The 21,344-nt window shown below is 60.3% G+C and overlaps 1 protein-coding gene across 8 annotated transcripts in view; it reads left to right on the top strand.

Annotated features, from left to right (window-relative positions):
• The window catches only part of TMCO3 (transmembrane and coiled-coil domains 3), a 35,992-nt gene extending 14,849 nt beyond the window's left edge, over positions 1-21,143 (top strand). For all 8 annotated transcript variants that reach the window (XM_045081254.1, XM_045081257.1, XM_045081256.1 and 5 more), the window contains 7 exons: positions 3,869-4,055; positions 6,991-7,108; positions 9,517-9,712; positions 13,236-13,386; positions 17,386-17,465; positions 18,567-18,716; positions 20,514-21,143. In XM_045081254.1, coding sequence (XP_044937189.1) covers positions 3,869-4,055; positions 6,991-7,108; positions 9,517-9,712; positions 13,236-13,386; positions 17,386-17,465; positions 18,567-18,716; positions 20,514-20,627 — 996 coding nt within the window. In that variant the 3' untranslated portion in view covers positions 20,628-21,143. The remainder of the gene's footprint in view (positions 1-3,868; positions 4,056-6,990; positions 7,109-9,516; positions 9,713-13,235; positions 13,387-17,385; positions 17,466-18,566; positions 18,717-20,513) is intronic.
• The last annotated feature ends 201 nt before the right edge of the window (positions 21,144-21,344 follow it).

Raw genomic sequence — 21,344 nt, 5'->3', positions numbered from 1 at the left:
TTCCAGAAAGGTCAGACACTGCTCGAGGCTGAACTGCCACAAGCATCAGATGTTCAGTGTGTGACCCTAGAAGAAGGTCTTCAATTCCTAAACGAGTGGCAAACTGTGATTCTGTCGTTCTGTCCCTGTAAAGTGCCAGTACCTGTAAGGCCGGTCGCCACTGGGACTGAGCGTGTGTGGAAACGTGAAAACCGGGAAGCGCGTTGGCCCTGAGCTCCGGGGGCCGCCAGGACGGAGAGGGGAAGGCAGCTAATGAGAAGCTCCTCCCTCGCAGAGGAAGAAAGCAGCCCGCTACGGAGGGAGGGGAGGGAGGGGACAGAGGGGCCGGCAGGCCACTGCAGTGCCCGAGGACCCCATGCCAGGCCTGCCCAGCAGGGTGACTGATGAGCCTTAACGTGCTGGTGCAAATGCTGCCTCTCCGTCCAAGGGAAAGATTCAAGCACAGGTTTTTGGAAATGTGAACCCACACGAGGTGTCAGGCTCCACATTGTGGCCATTGTGTTTCTGTGTCAGCCTTGGTTCATCCTGTCCCTCTCTGACCTCTCGTTTCTCCGCTGTCTTGTTTTCCCTGGGGAAAGCTCCGCTGGCCCGTCCTCCGGTCGCTTCCTCTAATGTGCTTCTCGAGACGCGCCTTCTTGCGGCCTGTCCCGGGTCACGGTAGCACTTTCTCCAGGTGTCTCGTGTCTGTGTGCTTCTGGCTTGACCTGCGCAGCGGACGTCCCAGATGCGGTGCTGTGAGGACAGTGGCACGTGTCCCCCCCCCCCCCACTGTATTGATGGGTGCGTTGTGTGGCCGCGGCCTGGGGGGGGACCGGCCGGGTCTGCAGGGAGCCGGGGTTCCATGGGCAGGAAGGGTCTCCTCACGGCCGTCCCGCTCGGCGCTCGCGTGGCTTCTGCGGCTCCGGGTGTGCGGTCGAGAGCAGCTGGTGGCGAACAGTGTGGTTCTGGAGGTTTGGGACAGAGGGGCGGAGCCTGGCCGTCTCCGCGCAGGACCACGTGCCTTGGACCTCAGTGTCCTCCTGCGCGGTCAGGGGTTTGAAAAATTCATTTGTTCGGGCTCTCCGTTTTCATAGTTTCTGGCTTTCACCACGATAGCATCTGCTGTTAGCCACCTGCGGCGGCACGCGGACATGGCTGGGCGCAGCCCGGAGCCGCACGCCCTCGGCAGCGTGGCTGGCCCGCAGCGCGCCGGGTTTACCATCACACTGGGCCGGGCGCCCCGGGGAGGGCTCTGGAGGAAGAGGTGGGAGCGTCCGGTCGCCGTGGGATGTGGTGTGAGAAGTGGGAGGGCACGGGGACGGGCCCGGCCCCTGTGTGGGGACCTTGTCTAGGGGCAGCTCCTCTCTCACACGGAGCCCCGCTTGGCGGCCGCCCTCAATGGGCTTGCAGGTTTCTCTCTGCCTAGTAAAGGACGCTGTCAAGTGACCCGTTTGTTTGCTTTCCTGTTCTGCAGAGGAAGTCACGGGCGTAGCTCCAGGGCAGCCCGAGGTAGCCAGCACGTCTCGGGTCACCCAAGTGCCCTGTCAGGGTGCGAAATCGTTCAGTAGGTTTTTGAAAGAATGGCTGGAAGGCCCCCTTAGGTCTCCTGTGAAACCACCTGAAAGTCTGATTAGAAGCTGTTGCAGGCACCGAGGCCTGGGAACGTCTTCGTAGTTGTCGCTGAGCAAAGCTGCGGTCTTTGTCTCCTGACCGTGTGGCTGGTCAAGTGTCTGTGTCCCTGCCTGGCCGTGTCCTGGCTCCCTTCCCGCTGGCTCGGCCTTCAGTGTGCGGCTCCCCACCTGTCTCCCACGCCGGCCGTTCCGTCTCTGTGTGCGAGCCGCGTCTTCTCCGTTTTTCCTCCGAATCTGTCCCCTCGGTAGACCCTTGTTCCAGACGCTGGTGGCTGCTGAGTGTGAGGGGCCGTGTGCTCAGCTGTGTGGCCCTGCTCTGTGGGCCTCCTCTCTTGGGATTTCAGAAGCATGTGTGGGTTGTGGACAGAGACATGAAAACGGAGCTCGAGGGGGTGTGTGTCTGCGGTGCAGATGTGCGGGGAGTCGCCTGGGGACCCTGCGGCGTCGCCAGCTCTGATATGTGCGGCCTGAGGGCCTGTGTGTGGGAGCGCAGGGCGGTCCAGACGCTCTGTGTGCAGCAGGGGTCCTCTGTGGGCACTGCTCACGTTCCCACAGTCCCCGCTCACCGTGCTTCTTGGGCAGATGGATACCCATCCTCCGGACCAAAGTGTGGTAGTGACCTCAGAAATCATTAGCCCGGCCTTCGTCTGCAGATGGACGACGCAAGGTAGAGACGATTCCCTCCCCCGGGTGCGCAGCCAGCTGGCTGGCTGGGACAGAGTCAAGCCTGAGCTCCGGGCTCCACTGCAGGCAGGAATATCCCCGCCACTTACAGGGGGGCTGCCTGAAACTGGGAGCGCTGGGGCGCCTGGGGGGCTCTGTCGGTGAAGCCGCTGCCTTCGGCTCGGGCGTGATCCCAGGGTCGTGAGATGGAGTCCCGCGTTGGGTTCCCTGCTCGGTGGGGGGTCTGCTTCTCCCCCTCGCTCCCACTCATGCTGTCTCTCGCTAGCTCCATCTCTCTCAAATAAATACAATATTTAAAAAAAACAACTTGGAAATCTTACAGTCCAGCACGCCAGCCTCCCCAGGAGCTGTGGCTAGCTCTGCAGGTGCGCCCGGGCCGTCCCACCGCTCCTGGCTGTGACAGGAAGGGGGAGAGCTGTTGGGAGGCCATTAGCTAGGACAGCGATCACCACTGCCAGGGGCAGGATAAGTAGGGAGTGTGGCGTCCGGACCTTGGAGAGGCAGCCTCAGGGGCTAAGCGTTCTCTGGGCGGGCCAGAGCCACGTGGCAGAGAGCTGACCGGCTCTGTGTTCAGGGCTGAAGCCCAGTTCTTTTGCCTCCATCAGTCTCCCACCATTTGACTTGGGCTCCACGGTGCCAGGAGGCTCTTACAGTTCGTTCGGGAAGTTGGAATCTGTGACGGACAAGCAGGCTGCCGGTTGTGGCCGTGGGAAGAGCCGTGGTAGGAGGTCCGTGCCCAGCCTCAGGAAGAGCCTCCCGGCTGGGAGATGGTGCTGTGATTTTGAGGGAAGTGCGGCTTCTTGTCAGGAAGCAGAGCAGCGGAGGACAAGGCCACATCCTTCAGATCCCCAAAAGGGGAACAGTGTGTTCACACAGACGAGGCTGGCCGGCCCGTGGGGTCTCGGGCGTTGGCTTCAGAGCCTCTGTGCTGAGCCCCTCTGCCCCTCTTCCGGGCCCCCTTGTGCCCTTGCCCGAGGGCCTGGGTGCGGGAGGGCTTGAGAGGGTGTGGGGCGAGAAGAAAATGAGCAGGTGCTGTCCAGTAGGATAGGATGGGTGATGACTTTTGTCCGTATTTACCGTTCCTGTTGGCGTCAATGTCAGATCGCCTTTACTACTGTGTCTCCTCCACGCAGCTGAAAACCCAAGAGTTTGACTCAAACCTGATTTCTCCCACAGTTTCCATCATGTCTTACAGCGCTAGGGGAACACCGAGGTACTCGTCAGTGTTGGGGTACTGAGCCGAGCTGGCTTCCATGGGACTCGTGTTTCCATGCAGGGAGCGGGGGGGTGGTGCTGTCCACGTGGCAACGCGCTGAGAGGGTTAGTGATATGTGCACAGACACGTATCACACGGAGCGAGGCGTGTTTCGTCCCTGTGACAGCACTGAGCAGTCGGGAAGCCGACAGGAGTGGCCAGTGTTCTTACTGTGTTCAGATCGTGACTTTGGGTATGGGGCTGATGATGTGTTCAGGGCACAGCCCCTCCCTGAACAGCCGAGGCCCGTGGCCAGGCAGCGCGTGTGTGCTCCGCACGTTGTCACTAAACGTGTGTAAATGGACGTGTTCTCTTCCAGGTGTGGAAGATTGCCTTCCAGGGACCGTGTTACATGACGCTGTTGATGATCGCCTTCGGCTTGTTCTGGGGACACCTGCTGCAGATCAGGCCCACCCAGAGCGTCTTCGTCTCGACTTGCTTGTCCTTGTCCAGCACACCGCTGGTGTCCAGATTCCTCATGGGCAGTGCCCGGGGCGAGAAAGAAGGTAGGTGGGGCCGGGCTGTAAGTATGCGTTGGAGCACCTGGTGGGTCGTTGCCTCGGATTCACTCCAAAGGCCTAGCTCATAGGCCTAGAGTCCTAGCTCTGCCCTGTCGAGGGGCGCTCCTGGCAGTCATGGTGTTCAGCGTTTCCAGTCTCCACTGGACTGAGAAAGCGGCATTTCCGTGCTTGTCCATTTAGGATAGTCTGAGGACCACGGTTAAGAGAAACAAATCCATGTCGGAAAATGAAAATCAGTGGCTTAGGAGGTGAGCGTGCCGCAGCCGAGCCGAACCCACGCCCGGTCAGCGCTGCGCTCGTGTGGGGTCGCCACGCATGTCTGGGACCTGCGGCCTGAAACAGTGGCTCTCGGACATCATGCCTCATGCTCGTCCTGTTGGGCCTCGGGGCTCACGCATTTCTGTGACAGTGGTGGCCGAAGGCAGCAGCTTTGGTTCCGTGCGTGAGACACTGGCCTCTGATGGTTACTGGACGTGGTGAGGCCAGACCGGCCCAGAAGCTGAGGGATGAACGTTTCAGCTTGTCTTACGGCGGCACAGCCCGGCTTCAACCGCACCGCCATTTTGTACATCATGTGAACTCGTTACGGTGACGTTCACTGGTTTTGTATTGTAAAAGTAAAAAAAAAAAAAATAGTTACAGCGTGCTAGTAACTTTACACTGATACGTGCCTGCACCAGCACAGCAGTGAGAGGGAATAAGAAAGAGGAAACCCAGAGCTGTGGGGCTGGCTTCTCTGGTAAGACCCGCCTCACCGTTCACGGAATTGGTTGGGGGCTACGGGCTCCTGGTCACCTGCGGCCACACACAGCACCCCGCTGCCTGACGCCGGGGGTTTTCCCACCGGAGGCTGGGAAACATGCATAGTCCCGTGTCTGCTGCTGCTTCGTGAGCCAGCCGGTCATGGACACAGCCTCCTGGCTTGGAACTGGACTAGTTGGTGGTCTCGTCTGCGGAGGCCCCATGTCCCCATAGCCCCGTGATTAGGACCACCCCTCACAAGACCCACGTGACAACGGTGAAGTGGGCGGATGAAAACAACGTGCATCAGGGCCCGCGCGCCGGGTGCCGGTGTGTGTGAGGCCGTGGCCAGCCAGGAGAGACCCGGGACAGCCGGAGTCAGGATGCGGTCAGGTCTCCTAACCCTGTAAGCTGAGCATGCTGGAGGCAGACGTAAGGGAAGGAGTCGCACCTGTTCAGTTCGCACAAAGACAGGACACAGTGTGGACAGAAGACGTAGAAAAGAAAGCCACGAGATGAGGCGGGGAGAAGCGCTAAGAGGCTCAGGATGGATCCGGTAGTGGTCCAGGAAGCACAGAGAGGAGGAAACCGCCGTCAGCGTTCAGACTTGGACAGCTGTGGGAGCTTGAACGTCGCGCTCCAGAACCGAGCAGGAAACAGGAGGATGAATGTGCTCTCGGCACGTTCCAGTACAAGAGCAGAGCTCCAGGGACCAAGGGGGAGGGCTTGACGCCTACCCAAGAACACAGGTGACCCGCACACCTCCTCCACGCCTGGTGGTCATGCCCATCAGAGCTGTCACCGAGGAGCCGGTGGCAGGGAAGTCGTCGTCAGACACGCACAGGCTCCAGGGCGTGGCGGCCCGTCCCTCCCTGCACTGAGCGCCGGGCGAGGAGGGCAGAGGAGCACAATCCCGCGTGTTTCTGGGCTCGCAGATTTCGTTCGCCTCCCCCAGAGCGTGCCCCCTCTGTTTTATGTAGGGGCTGTCAGGAGGCAGGCTTTCTCACCTTGTAGAAGGCCGGCCTGGAGCTCTGAGCTGTGGGAACGGGGGTGCTGCCCAGGTTGCAGGTTTGGGAGGCGGGTGGACATACCAACAGACTGGGGCTTTGTGGATGTTTATAATTAAGCTCACAGGCTCAGACGCAGTACCTGCAGGGCCCGTAGAAAATGTCATTTGGGGGAAGAAAAGCTTTGACTTACAATGGCCACGAAAAATACATCTTTTCAGAGATTTATTCCCAAGTTATTTTTCGTGGCCATAACTTGGGAATAAATCTCTGAAAAGATGTGTGTGTGACCATTGAGGACAAAAGTATTAAATGTTACTGAAGAGAGAGCCTGTGCTCATGAGAAGACTTGATACATAAAGACGTTGCTACTCCCAAATTTATAAACTCCCGTCTACCTCAGTGAAAATCTGGCAGGTTTTTTCTTGAAACTTGGTGAGCTGAGCCTACAGTTTATTTATTAAGAGCAAAGGCCAAGAATAGCCAATACTGATTTGAAGTGTGGGGCTTGTGCGGCGGATGGCAGTCCCTGAGGTCCTGTCCCTGCACTCGGGCAGCTCCCTGTGCCCAGGCCAGATGGGGCAGGAGGGGGATGGGCAGCCAGACGCGCACATGCACGGGGAGCGTGTGGGCGGCTGGGTGGGTGGGAGTTCGTTGTGCGCACGGACGAAGAGAATCAGAGCCCTCCCTGGAGCCCAACACCAGACCAGCTTGATGTGGGTTTAACCCCTCAATGTGCAGGGCAGAACTTCAGAGCCGCTGCCCTGTGACCTCAGGGTGGAAAGGATTGCTGAACTCCAGATGCAGAACCCAAAAGAAAGAATGTCGATAGACTGAACACATGGAACCTTGCAAAACTTCTACTAAAAAGGCATTTTTTAGAAGCCCGAGCTCTGGGGACGCAGAGTGACCTTGGCCATCCGGCCGTCCCATTCCTGTGTCCACGCCGTCCTCGTGCGATGGTTTTCTCTGTAACTGTAAGTGGAAGGTGGTTCCTGTCCAGTGGCGGTTCCTCCGCAGCAAGTCGGTAAGACAGTTCCGCGCTTGCTGTCCGGGAGATCCCGAAGTCGTGCGCAGGCAGGACGGGTCGGACTCCCGGAGAGCCGCGCGGTGCTTGTTCCCCTCGGGCCCTAAGCTCTAACCCTGTGCTCCGCTGGCTTTCCGCCCGGCAGGCGACGCGGACTACGGCGCGGTGCTGCTGGGGATGCTCGTGGTGCAGGACGTGCAGCTGGGGCTGTTCATCGCCGGCATGCCCACCCTCATCCAGGCCGGAGCCGGCTCCCACTCCAGGTGCGCCGCGCCGCCCCGCCCCGGCCCCGCACCCCGCCCCGGCCCCGCACCCCGCCCCGGGCCCCGCCGCCCGCCCGGCCCCGCAGCCGGACCTGGCCCCCCACCCCGCCCCGGGCCCCGCCGCCCGCCCGGCCCCGCAGCCCGACCTGGCCCCGCACCCCGACCCGGGCCCCACCGCCCGACCCGGGCCCCGCACCCCGACCCGGGCCCCGCCGCCCGCCCCGGCCCCGCACCCGGACCCCGGCCCCATCGCCCGACCCGACCCCGGCCCCGCCCCGGCCCCGCCGCCCGCCTGACTGCCGGGCCCGCGCTGCTGTCGTCCATGCGGGCGGGGGCGCGCCTGGCAGAGCGGCCCGGGGTCGGCAGGGGACGGGGACCGGGGTGTGGGGGAGGCCTGCGGGAGGGGCTGGTGCGTGCGCGTGTCCGCGTGGGCGTGTCCGTGTGCGCGCGCGCCCCGCGGTGGCTCCGGGGTCGCGTCCCCGCGGGTACCGAGTCGCCGGGTCCTCCCGTCCGTCCGGCCCGTACGGTCGCCACGGGGCGCGGGGAGGTCGCGCGGCGGAGACGGACGCGCAGGCGGGGAGCCCCCGGGAGCGCGCGGCGCCGGCCCGTCCTCCGCTGCTTCCGCGGGACGCGCTCCTGCCCCACTCGGGCCGCGGCGCGGACTCGGCTGCGTCGGCCGCGAGGTCCCCCGGCGGGCGGTCTCGGGAGCGCGTCCCGCGTCTCGGCTCCGGGGGCCGCCGGCCGGGCTGTGCGGCCGGAGCCGGGGCTGCGCGTTCCCCGCCGCGGGCGCCGTCGAGGGTCCGCACGGCCGAGCCCTGCACCCCGGGCGGCCGCGGCGTGTCCCCCCGGGTCCCGCGGTAGCGCTTCGGGCGCGGTTGCGGGTCCCTGCGGAAGCCTGTGCGCATCTTTGCGGGGATTTTCCCTAAATGACGGATTCGGTTTGCTTCGTGCCGCTGCGGCGCTTGGGCCCCGGGTCACGCGTCCTCCCCGGCCCGTCGGCCGCTCCCGGGCGCTGCGCTCTGGCCGCCCCCGACGGCCGCCTGGGGCCGCTGCTTCTCCGGCTCTCATTCCGCCGGTTTCTACCCCTGTTCTTCCTCTTGGTGCCCCTCACTCTGCGGTTACTTCGCGGTTTCCAGGTTCTCGTGCCGTGGCGTCGGTGACCGACTCGAGCCGTTTCCCTCCTCTGCCCGACCGGGGCTGCGGATTGTCCGTGCGGCTGGTGGCAGCCGCGGTCTGGCACGGTGACTTACTGCGGTTCTGTCCCCCTTGGGCTCAGTCACCGCAGAGCATCTCCTCCGATGCTTCCTCTCCGACCGGCCTTACGTCGAAGTCCGATGCTACCTGCACGAGTTCTCGGAGGTTTTCCTGTTCTTGTCTTTCTGGTTTCTGGTTGGATTCCACTGTGGTCACGGGGCAGACGGGCTGTGTGTGACGTCACCTCTGCTGAGTTTGTCCGGGTGCTGGGCTTCTGGACTCCGATATGGTCGGAGTCCCTCGGAAACAGAATGTGCATCGTGTGCGGGCTGCCAGGGCTCAGCCCGCCGGCCCCTACGCTGGCCTCCCTCGTGGGAGCCCGCCAGGAGCCTTCCACCAGGTCGGCGCTCGAGCCGGCTGGGGCTCCTTGCCCCACGTGATCGGTCGTGTGCCACTTGACGTTTGTGCCCGTGGCTGCAAGTGTAAGCTTCAACTAGCGGTGAATCCCCGCCTAGTAGTCAGATCGGTGTTCTTCCACTGAGAACTTTTAAACCAGGATTCTAGACTAAATCGTTTCATAAATATGATGAACCAAGTTCTCAAAAATAAATTTAATTAAGTTAAAAATATGCGTTCTTCTTGTAAAAATAAACGCGCCGTAGTGCCTTTCTTTGGAGTTTTTTGACTGAGATCTAGAATACATTCCGAGAAGTAAATACGTCTTCTAATAGGAGCTCAGCCCCGAATCCTGTTCTCTGCGACGAAGTAACAGACAGGAAATTCAGGGTTCTGGCTTGGCCACAAGGGGCTCTTGGGCGGCAGGTCGCTGGGGTCCTGTGGCTGGACTTCGAGGGCTGAGCCTGCAGGGTGACGGTCGCCCCAGGAGGAATTTCGAGTGGGGGTTAGTTCCTGCTGAGGAGTTCTGTCCCCAGTCACGGAGCCGTGTGAGCTGCGGTCAGGAGTCCTCATGCCCCATAACACATATTTGCTTCAAAGTTGATGGCAAAGCAGTCGCGCTTGCATATCTGATTCAAAGAATTAATTTGAACCAAGTTGTTTAGAATTAATGGGATTGATAGGTTTTTAGTATTTGGAAATAAAAATGATTTGGGAAGTTTGTTTAGTAACATGAAGGAAAAACGAGTGGAACCATTTTGTCGGGTGTCAGGGAGGGTGTTCCGGAGGTGAAATAACACCCCTTTCTTCTCTCCTAGCGTTGTCATGGAGACTCTGCGGATCCTGGCTTTGGTGGGTCAGATCCTCTTCTCGCTGGCGGCCGCTTGTCTTCTGTGTCTTGTTGTAAAGACTTACCTCGTTGGGCCGTATTACCGGAGACTGCGCGTAGAAGGCAAAGGAAACAAAGAGATCCTTATCTTAGGAGTCTCTGCTTTCATCTTTTTAATGTTGATGGTAATTCTCACATACCTGTTACTTACGTACGGACTGGGAAGCTTATGACCAGTTCTTTATCTTTTTATTTTAATGTACTTGAAATATTTGAAACCACGTGGCCGTATTTTTCTTGTGTGCACAGTCATTCCTCTCCCTCAGTATTCATTCAACAAGCTAAACCTGTTTGCTCCCATACTTTTCAAGATTTTATTATTGAGACAGAATGAGTCGGGGAGGAGCAGAGGAAGAAGTCGGTTCCCTGTGGAGCAGGGAGCCTGACGCGGGACTCGATCCCAGGACCCTGAGGTCGTGACCTGAGCAGCGGACTGAACGTCCCAGCTGCCCCCGTTCATTAGGCACTTGGTGGAAAGGGCTCCTCAGGTGTGGGACTGCAGGAGGTCGGCCTGGCTTCGACAGCCGTGTGGACTGCCGGCATCACCCGCGTTACGCTGTCCCAGACTTTGGGACAGCTGTGTCCGAAATCGGATTAACCGTTTACAACAGGTTTTAGTCCCATCCGGTGACGACAAAGCTGGTCAGCAGTGTAGCTTCTTTTGCCTTAATGTGAAAATTTGAAAAAAAAAAAAAATAGGTTCATTTCAGAAGCAGCGTTCTTACTTAAAGGATATGCTCCTAGTGAGAGAACGGGGAGAGGCTGTCAGAGCCCCGCAGACGGTCCACGGCGCTGGCGTCGCCTGCAGCCCCGCAGCTGCCCTCCCCACCGGGTTCACGCAGAAGCTCAGCTGGGAATGTGCGCAGCGGCTGTTTCACAGCAGCCAGACCCCCCCGGTCCTCCAGCAGGTGCCCGGTTCCACCAGCTGTGGTCCGGCCGCACCAAGAGGACCGCCCAGGTCTGAAACAGCTGGTGCATGAGTCTCCAGGGAATTATCCCGAGCAGGAAAAGCCAGCCCTGAGGTCACATACTGTGTAATTCTACTCATGTGACGTTTACGATGACAGAACTTCAGAAATGGAGGAAAGCTTACGGTTGCCAGGAGGTGAGGAGAGGGTGGGGGAGGATCCTTGTCATGGACCCTTGCGTGTGTCAGCACCGTGTTGCGTCCATAGCCTGGCTGTGATCTCGTGCCCTGATTAGGAAGACGCCACCACTGGGGGGCCCGGGCAAGGGGTGTGTGAGATCTCCTTGGACGGTTTCTGACCCTGCAGGTGAATCGACACTTCCCTCAAAACTAAAAGGTTAGTTTTAAAAGGTTAATTTTAATTTAAAGGACTTCAGCAAAAACTGTTTCCTCGTGTATGATTTAATCGTCTACTCGTATTTTATAATCTTGGCAGAAGTCTAAGATTCGCTTCTGCTCACGTGCGTGACGTGTTTCATTTTCTTACATTGCTTTGTCCATTCTGGAGAAATTTTCATCTTGACAATGACATCCGGCAAAGCCGTGTTGCCCGGACGACTTCCGTCTGTCTTCCCAGCGGCTGCGCAGGTTCCGCTGCTTTCCTCCTGAGAAGCTGCTCGGGTCCCCCGCGCGTCCGGTGCCGGCCAGCTCGCTCATGAGATGGTCTTACAGCTCAGACACCCTCGGTGCCCTGAGATAGTGCGACACAGCCCCTCCTCTGCTGTTGGCTGCTGGGCTTGGTTCCCGTTGACGGCTCCCCTTGGCGTGCTCCCGGCTGGGCATGTGGGTGTCGGCTTGCTGGTGCTGAGGTGGGCGCCAGGCCGCCAGGGTCGCGCTGTGTCCCCCCCCGCGCCGCGGAGCGGTCAGGGTCTCCGCACCCCCCTGCACCCGTGCGGTGTCTCCTCAAGGCTTTGACTCCACGTCCCTCCCGAGCTGGTGGACGCCCCTCCTTGAGGCCGGCCCGTCAGAAGCCTCGGGTCGTTTTCTGTTGCATTGGCTGTTTCTCTTACTCATTTGTAGGAATTTTTAACATATTCTGGGAAACTTTTTGTCTTTGCTTCTTTGTACTAAAAGTACATATAACAGAATCAGCCACTTTAGCCCTTTTAATGGACGTGTACAAGTTTTCCGCATGTTGACAGCACCGTGCGCCGGTCCGCGCTGTCTGAACATTTCTGTCACTGCTCCCCAAAACCCGGACTCCCCCAGGCTCACCCCTCCCCCCGGGCCCAGTGACCGCGCTCCTGCTTTCTGCGCACGCGGACTCACCCGTGCGTCCCTGCTCTGAGGGGGCACCCTGGGTTTCCGCGCTCTGCTCCTTTATGGCCGAAATTCTCTGTCCTGTGTGTTTGCTTAGAACCTTCTCGTCCGTGACTGTCCTGTCCGTTCTCTTGGTAGCGTTTTTAATAAACGGAAGTTCTTGGTTTTCCTACGCTCCAAGCTCCAGGTGGCGGACGGATGGCGCTCGGCGGCCCCCCGCAGGTTGTGTCTTCCCGGGTCGGAGGCCGTGTCTCCTGCAGGACGGCCTGCTGTGCTGCTGTGCTGCTCTGCTGCTCGCCAGAGAGCTGCGGCCGTCGGGGCGCCGGGGTACATGGGGTGCGGGGCCGTGTGCGACGTCTGGTGCTGCATGTGGCTGTCCACGCCGCACTGGGGCGCAGGTCACCTTGTCAGAAGCCAAGAGGTGTGTGAGTGCGTGGGTGTGAGCACAGGGGCATGAGTGTGGGCACACGTGTGTACGAGTGTGTGGTTGTACGTGTGCTCGTGTGAAGGGACGTGTGAGTGTGAGTGAGCACAGGCATGCAGGTCCACCTGTACGTGTCTGACTCTCCGCTTGCCCCGCCTGCAGCCCGGCTCCCCAGGCTCTCTGGGGCTCTCCGGCAGCCGCGAGGTCTCAGAGGCCGCTCGGCTGAGCCGCTGCTGCAGGGGTGCAGGTGCAGGGAGAGCCCGGGCCCCGGCCTGCGAGCCACGGCCCGTGGGCGCCCCGTGCACGGCCGCTCCTGCGCAGGTTTCTCGGGCTTCGTGGTGTTTGGTGTGAGGTCGTGCGTTCTGTCGTGGGGCTCGTCCCGGGCGTGGTTGCGGAGCGAGTTTCTCTCCCGTCCCTCTCTGCTGGCTGCTGGCCTCTGTGTGTGGCTTCGCTTCCGCGGAGGAAGACGCCGCGGCTGCTTTCAGGCCGTTTTGCGTCGGGATCGCCTCGCAAAGGAGCGCACCCGAAGCTTTGCGCATGACGGCTGTCAGCAGGAGCCCTGGAACCCGGACCTGGGCGGCGGCCCGGCCGCTGGACATGCGGGCGCCCCCGTCTGGGGTCCTGTGCCCTCGGGCTTTGCTGGCCACACTGCCCTCGACCTGCCCTTGGCTGGAGATGCAACGGTTTACGTGAACGTGTTTTCTTGGCATAGTCGGGTAGTCCGAGTCAGGATAAAAAAATCTGCCACAAATATTTAAAATAAACTTTAAAAAATATTGTCATTCAAAAATTTGAATGATTACTTCAAATATTTTAATTCTTTTCTGTATATGGCAGATTCAACTCACATTTACTTGCTCTGTGTGTCTCCGCTCATCCCCACAGAGGCCCCTCTGGGGACTTCAAGATGAGCCTTTGCTGTGACGACACACCTGCCTTTGGGCGTGAACCCACCCCCTGTTTGTGAGTGACATGTGGCCCTTCCGTCTCCCCCCAGGTCACGGAGCTGCTGAACATCTCCATGGAGCTGGGCTGCTTCCTGGCCGGCGCGCTCATCTCTTCCCAAGGCCACATGGTCACCGAGGAGGTCGTGGCTTACATTGAGCCCATCCGCGACTTCCTGGTTATCATCTTCTTCGCGTCCATAGGTAACCGCCCTTGCACACCGGGACAGTCACGTGGTGGCTGTGAGACTTCTCCTACTCACGTATTTCTGTCTGTGCAGCCAGAACAGCTCCAGAGTAGTTGGGGTCTGCAGAGAGATCTTATTAGAAAGGGGGCATTTGCACTCGGGAACGTTAACTTGTTGGTCAGCGGCCATACTCCGGGGGTGCTCAGATGCCCTTGGGGAGGACAACCCCCACCTTCAACTCCGTGGGAAAGGCACAGGTGCCCAGCAGGTTAGCAGCTTAAAGTCAGCACCAAAACGGGACATTAGGGAGGGAAGATTAACTTTGATGCCAGAAAACTCAGCTGCTCTGCCAGTGCCCCTTTGTCGGGCGCCTTCACCTGGCGTGACCATGCAGTGGCCGCCTTCCGCCAGGAAGCTCCTCACCACGCCTGTACCCGCTGACGGGCTCGGGGCCACCCCAGCGAGACCCAGAACCTCGAAGAGCACGGGCGGCCAGGTCCTGAGAGCAGGGTGCAGGGTAGGAGACCGCCTGTCACCCGGCAAGATGAGACCCTTCGCGCTGCTGTAGGGGATGGGTGTCCGCGGTGTTCCGAGAGAACCTTCTCGCCCACACGTGCCCCTCACGCTGCCTTCCCCATCCGTCCCCACCCCATCGCTTGTCCGCTGTCCTGGTGTCTGGGTCTGTGTGTCTCTGTCCCTCCTGTCCCCAGGTCCCCGCATCCTGCCCCCTCCTTCCGACCGCTGCTTCTCTCGGTGAGGACCCGTGAGGCCGACAGGTGCCGGCTCCCTCTGACTGGGTCCTGGGCCGCACTCCCCCGGGGCTGCATCGCACTGACCCCGTGTGGCTCGCGTCCTGGCTGCGGGGCTGCGGCAGCGTGCACTGGCTCGATGAGGAAGCCCTGCAGACGCGCTCCGACAGGCACGCTGGGCTCTTCCTCACGTTAGGGCTCTTGACCCGCAGAGATCGCAGGTGCCCAACGACGAGATGGCGCCGCATGTTTCTGGCATCACGTTCAGCCGAGAAGCGTGTGCACCCTCCCCCCACTCGGGACAGAGCCTTTCTTTTTAGCGTTCCAAGCAACACGGAAGTGTTCTGTTTGGGACGATGCCTCAGTGACGTGCACACGAACCTGGTCCCTGACCCCTGCCCTGCGTCAGGCCCTGTGGGGGCTGGAGGACTGGAGGGCCCATGGGCCACAGTCCGTTCTGGGCGGGGCGAGTGACCCTGGGGTCCCAGAACCACAACGGGGGCACCGAGGGGCCTGACCGAGCTCTGAGCAGTGAGACCAGTGTGACCAGCAAAGGGCAGTTTGGGGCCTGGAGTGAATGAGGGCCCCCCGAGGGCTGAATGCCGAGGTAGCAGCCGCTCGGGGAGGGGGGTTCAGTCCAGATGGCGGGACCCTCAGAGGGCGGGAGGGCCCCAGGTGCGCTTGGTGGGGGGCAGTGCAGACTCCGCCCCGGTGTCCCTCTTGCTCGAGGTGACGCCGGCTCCGTTCCTCATCACGGCACAGCTGGTACCTGACTGTGATCCCTGTGTCATTGAGAGACCCTGGACCCTTTTCTTTGTGCTGCTTTGTTTTAAAGACTCTTTATTTGAGAGCACGAGCAGGGGGAGAGGGAGAAGCAGGCTTCACACTGAGCAGAGAGTCAGATGCGGGGTTCGATCCCGGGACCCCGAGACCTGAGCCGAAGGCAGATGCTTCCCCAGCTGAGCCCCCGAAGCGTCCTTGTCCATGCTGTGTTGATGAGTATTTGAGCCATGGCTCTGGCTGCCCAAACGGTTGCCAGCGTCCGGCTGACCATAGAGCTGAGGAGGCCTCTTCCTGGTCTGCAGGTGGCTGTCTGCTTGCTGGGTCCCCATGTGTCCTTTCCTGGGACACAGTGTGCTCGGGGACAGACAGGTGGTGGAGAGATAGACACATGGAGACCAAGGAAGGGCTGCAGGGGAGGACTCCCGCGTCCCCTTCCCTTACGAGAACACCAGTCCTGCCGGCTCAGGCAGCCACCCTGTGACCTCTTGTCACCCTTAGTACCTCCGGAAGCTGTCTCCGGATGCAGTCACATGGGCTTGTGGCCTCAGCTTATGAACTGGGGCAGCTTGGTCAGGGCAGCTCTAGAGGCAGAGCGGAGTGGAGGTGACCAGGCCCGTGTGGCCCTCCACCACCTGCCTGACCACAGTGAGGAGTCCCTGTCACTTCTCACCTTACGGATGAAGCCCGGGACATGGGTTTTTTTTTTTTAAGATTTTATTTATTTGTTGAGACAGAGACAGAAAGCGAGCATGAGAGAGGTCAGAGGGAGAAGCAGACTGCCCGTAGAGCAGGGAGCCTGACGCGGTGCTCGAGCCCACAACCCCGGGATCATGACCCGAGCTAAAGGCAGTTGCCCAACCAACTGAGCCACCCAGGTGTCCTTTTTTTTTTTTTTTACGTGTTTCTTGTTCCAGACTTTTCGCCAAGGATTTCAGCCTCTCGGATCCCTCCCTGGGACACAGAGAGGAGTCCAGAAGTGGGCACAGCCCCTCCTCATTCTCGGAGGTGCCCTCGAGGCCGCTGTGGGCCCCGGTGGGGTGGGACGGCCCCGCCTGACATCGGCGGGCCTAGTGCACGCGTGAGGTGACTGTGGGGCTGGTGTTGACGAGCAGACCACGTGCCACGTTCTGGTTCCCATGCCGTGTTTGCTCATTCGTCCCGAAGTTCACATCTGCAGAGAGGTCGGGAGGCTCATGGGGGTCCATGCTTTGTTGGCGGTGGCCCTGGCGTGGGCGTGCGGAGCCTGTGCCCCTTGTGCTGTCCCAGGAGCGTGGGTGGTATCTGTTGAGAGGATGAATGAGTGAAAGGCCGTAAGCAGGAGCACTGGTGGCCTGCGTGCCTCAGCATGGACTTTGTCTCTGTCCCCGAGCCTTGTATACGTGGCGCTCTGCTCCGAGCACGGAGGTCCTGAGTGGGTAGTGTCCTCACCAGAGTGGAGAGCCTCTGCCGTCTGGCCTGTGTGCCTGGGCCCAGCACACACTTACCCTCGGGCTAGGGAGGCCCCTGAACCTTGAGGCAAGTCAGCAGCGCAAGCATCAGGGTGCCTGGTGGGGGATGGGCGGGCAGGGCTCCGCTCCCCGATCTGAGGCCGGCATGGTCGGAGAAGCGGGCACAGGAGTGCTCACGCCGGTCACTTCCTACTGCGGGTGACACTGTGACGAGTTGGAGGAGCACAGGTGCAGCCAGAGCTGGTCCGCACCTGTCGTGCCAGTGGGCCGAAGACCCCGGAATCAGATCCTGCCCTGCTGGGTGCGCCCTGGGCCGGGGGGGGGGGCGCAGGGAGCACCGCAGGTTGGGGAGGAGGCCGAGGCAGACCCGCGAAGAGGGACTTTGCTGGGAAGGGGGTGGGGCAGGTGCTCGTCAGCCGCCCCGGTTGGTGCAGCAGGGCTGTCCGGGGCGGAGGTGTCTGCATTCCGGGGACAAGAAGGCTGTCTTCTTGGGTTTGTGTTTCTGAGTCAGACGGGGAGACGTGGGCTGCTGAGGGGCCGCGTGTGTTCCTGCTCCGACGTGAGCTCCAGGGTCCTCCCTCAGGGGTGTGGGGCCGGCCGCCGAGTGAGGAGGGGCTCCCCGGCACGCAGAGCCTCCCAGCAGGCACAGCCGCGGCGGGAAAACTGTTCTCGGGGGTTTTGTCAGGGCGGCAAGCGGCTGCGAGTGGCCAGGCTTCTCCCTTTGTGTCTGCACCTGGCGTGGAATGTTTTCACAAATGAAGGTGACTCGGCCGCTGCCTGCTGTGCCTTTGCCGAGTGCTGGCGGTGAGGTCTGCTGGAGGGTAGCCCTCGGCACCGGGGCCACTGTCCCCGCGGCCCGCCGGCTCTGGGGCCGCCAGCAGCGTGAGCCATGCGTGCAGGGCCCCGTGGGGTCACACTCACCGGGTGGCTTTGTCTGGGTCGAGGAGAAAGGAAGCCTGAGCGTCCCGGCCTGGGGACTGGAGGATGAGGCGGGCGGGCCCGCGAGAGTGACCGTGTCTGTCCTTGCCCTCGCAGGCCTGCACGTGTTCCCCACCTTCGTGGTGTACGAGCTCACCGTCCTGATGGTCCTCACGCTGTCGGTGGTGATCATGAAGGTATGGAGTCTCCTGGGTGCTTTGCGGCAGGCACAGCACCCGTCATTTTCTGATTTATGGGTCACAGAGCCTAACTTCCGACCCGCAGTGACACTGAGTCTGCAAAGCTCCAATGAGGCCACTTACCCAGAGCCCCTCCTGCCTTCCAGCACTCTGGGCACTGGGCAGGGGAGGACCGGGGCCTTGGGGTTTGTTTTCCTTTATTGGCCTCAGAATCGGGTATGTTTGATATTGGGAGTCACGAAAGCGGAGCCAGGAACGTGACTTGCAGACGTCCCAGGAGGCCCCAGGCCTCGGATGTTCTTCCCCAGTGTACGTCTCACTGTTGCTGTGTTTTCAAATTATTGTAAGATTTTTGCCCACTAAATCGGTGGTTTATTGTAGGAGGCTGTAACTCAGGAACAGCCAGCTAGAAGAAGTGCCGCAGGCAGGGCCCTGGGGCGGGGCAGGGGCCACCCAAGCCTGTCCGGGCACCCCACGAATGTCCCATTTAGCAGCCGCTGAGGATTCCCTCCTGGCTGCCGGTCCCCTGTGACGGGAGACTCTCCAGTTGCCGCGTTAACATTCATTTGGGGGTCCCGGGACCTGTCCGGTGGCTGTCTGCCTCTGTAGATGATAGACGTTGACTGAAGATACCGGTTTTGTGAACGGGGATGGGAGGAGAGGGGGAGAATCTCACGCGGCAGACGCTGCCCAGCAGGGGCCCCACGGGCGCTTGATCTCACGACCCCACGATCAGGACCGAGCCCAGATCAAGAGTCGGACAGTGAACCCAAAGCCGCCCAGGCACCCCTGACTTGAAGGAGCCCGAGTCCCAGGCGATTGTGGCGCTTGCCCCACGGGTTCCGGGCTGCTCTAGACTTTGCTCACGTGACAGATACGGTGCTGTCCTTAGTGAGGTGTCCTTGAGGGCTGCCCGGTATCTACTGCTGTTGACTTCGTTTGGGGGAAGCCCAGCTGTCTGCTAGTGAGCCTGAACCTTGGTGTTACTCGGCGTGGTCTCTGTCCCTTGGGCTCTTCTGCACGTGTCCCCAGTGAGTCAGGCAAGGGCTCCCGTCTGGTTTCTGCTTGGCCGAGGCAGTGACCCAGACATCTTGGCAGTTTGCCCTGGCAGCTCTGGTCTTGTCTGTCCTCCTGCCGAAGAGCTGGCAGTACGTCAAGTGGATCGTGGCCGCGGGGCTGGCGCAGGTCAGCGAGCTCTCCTTCGTGCTGGGGAGCAGAGCACGCAGAGCGGGCATCATTTCTCGGGAGGTGAGTCTGCACCCACGTTCTGTGTGTGTTTGGGGAGCCCCGGCCCACACACCCGACCCTGGTGTCTGAGCACCCTTCCCGCCGCTGGCGTGGGGCCGGCGCGCCGCCTCTGCCCTGGCGTGGAGCGCTGACGCCGTTTTTGATGCTGCCCCGGCACCTTGGTATTTCTGGCAAAAAGAGAAAAACTGAGTCTGAAAGCTCCCCGCTAGCTCGTGCACGGCTGTCAGCCCAGCCAAGAGCCCCGGCCTTGCCGGGACTACGTCTGAGAACTCGGGTTTGAACCCTGAGACTGCTGAAAAGGCAGACCTGGAACGCTGTTAAGCGGAAGTCCCTGGTCTGTTTCGGGTTTTTTCACAAAATACGTTGCAACACTTGCCTCTGCGTCAAAGGTGAGTTTGGGTTGCTGTGAGAGATGCTTCTGAAGACACCGTGTCTCCAAGTTTCAGGGAGTTGGAATGAAAACTTCAATAGAAATGATGAGAAACTTCCTATGTATAAAATACATGGAGGTTTTTCTTGCGTATCAATGGATCCAAAAGCTTGGGGTGTCTTTGCTCAGCTCCCTCCTTCCCCACCACAGTCTGAAGTGTGCAGGGTGCTGAGCCCCCTCGCGGTGCCTGCAAGGTGAGCCCCCCACCCCCACTTGCCTCCTTCCCCTTGGTCTCTGGTCCGATCATCCTGGGCCTGGCCTTCTCACCGGCCGGCTGGGCGCACGCCCGCTGCTGCTGTGCTCTTGCCTCTCCTCCCTTCCAGTCTCGTTCGTTTGCCCTTGGAAAACTGGCCGTGAGTTAGAACTCGATAGATAACCCTCTCATGACCCCTGGTTGTCACTTTACATTTGGCAAGCAGGACGTTGGTGCTTGGCTGGGGCCTGTGGGCTGTGGCCCCCACCCCAGGGTCAGTGGGCCACAGTCTGCCGTCCACCGTGGTAAGGCAGGTCCTTTAGAGCAGGGCCCGTGTGAGTCCCGAGTGATCTGAGGACCGGTGACGCTGCTGTTCCGGTGGACACAGGGTGGACGTTGAAGGGATTCTGCCATCGATGAATGGGTGAATGTCGGGTCATGGTGGAGGAGGGGCCAGGAGCCCGCACACGCTTCCCCACGCATCGGAACCACGGGGCCCGTTCACCAGGCCCACGGTTCTCGCTGAGGGACGGGCTGCTCTCCCATTGGGGATGTGGACGTCCAGGCTCACGGATGGCAGCTTCTACTCAGTAGTTCACTCAAACCTCGCGGGACCCCAGCCCCCCGCCCCCCGCACCTGACTTTAGTTTCGTCCTTCCTGTGCACACCTGTGTGAGCCGCTTGGGTGGGGCCTTGAACCGGGGCGGGCGTGTGCCTGCTGCCCGCTTACAGCGAGCCTGCCTCCCGTGGGCACCTGCTGCCGGTGAGCCCCCCTTCCGCCCGCCACCAGCCGCCTCCAGTAGCCGGCTCTGCACACCCGCCCCCTGATTTGGGCCAAGGGAGTACAGAAGCTCCTCCGGGTGCCTGGGACGCGCTGTAAGCGTTCAGACCTCCGAGCTTGGCCCCTCGTGCCCGCGCATGAGGGGGTGGGATGGAGCTCGGTTTGAAGAAGCGAGGGCTGAGGAGCAGCATCTGCGCCCGGGCTTCGTCCGAGACCTGCCCAGAGGCCACGTGCTCACTTCGCTGGCGGCCTGAGCCCTTGGGCTCCGGACCCCATCAGGGCGCAGGGCTCCCTGCCGCTCACGTCCACGTGTGCACGCGCCCCCGGCTCTGTGGGGTGTGCGGGGCACCTCCTGGTCCCGCGTGTGGCCGCCAACAGCCTTGCCTGTTGCAGGTGTACCTTCTCATCCTGAGCGTGACCACACTCAGCCTCTTGCTGGCCCCGGTGCTGTGGCGAGCCGTCCTCACCAGGTGTGTGCCGCGGCCGGAGAGACGGTCGAGTCCGTGAGGGGAGCGGCGGGGACGCGCGGCTTCAGAAGGGAGACCTGTGTGCGGCCACCCGTCCCTGGGAGCCCTTCGCCTCGGGGACTGAGCACTCCGTGGAGGGGGCTCCCCGTCCGCCAGGCGGGCCGGCCTCACACCGCGGCTTCGGGCCTTCCAGAGTAGCACGCTGCGTCGTGGGTCACGCACCGTGTACGTAGGACGCTGCGTTTTGCGGATCGCCTTGATGGTTTTGCCTGGATGTGCCTTTTTTTCTGAAATTAATCTTCATTTTCTATTGTTATTTCATCAGTTCATGATTTTTTGGTATAAAAAAATCAGAAAGGTTTTTTATTTATTCAACTTTTGTGTTGTAATCTGTTGGCCAATATTTGTTATCAAACATTTCTGTGATGTGAAATTTTAATTCTGGCAGTGAGTTTGGGAAGTTACTTCTAGTCCTTACTGCTTTCTAAAATAACAAATATCTTTCAAATGTCTATTTGTTTTCATTACAATAATCTTAAATAAAACACTCACGTCAGTTTGTCTTACGGATGTCGTTCTTTTAAAATACTTGTTTTGAATCATAAGATATGCGTGCTTCAATAAAGATCATTTATGATCAAAGAAGTTAATTGATATTTTTTGGAATTTTTTTAGATTTTCGTGTTAAACTAATCTTTGACAGTTTTCAAAGATCAGGATCATTTATACCCTGCCACGTCGTTCTCTAAGAGACCAC

Source organism: Mustela putorius, unplaced genomic scaffold (assembly GCF_011764305.1).
Source record: "Mustela putorius furo isolate JIRA1106 unplaced genomic scaffold, ASM1176430v1.1 tig00000551_pilon_pilon_pilon, whole genome shotgun sequence".
NCBI lineage: Eukaryota > Metazoa > Chordata > Mammalia > Carnivora > Mustelidae > Mustela > Mustela putorius.
The sequence above is the reverse complement of the archived record's forward strand: the minus strand, read 5'-3'. Positions and strand labels throughout refer to the sequence as shown.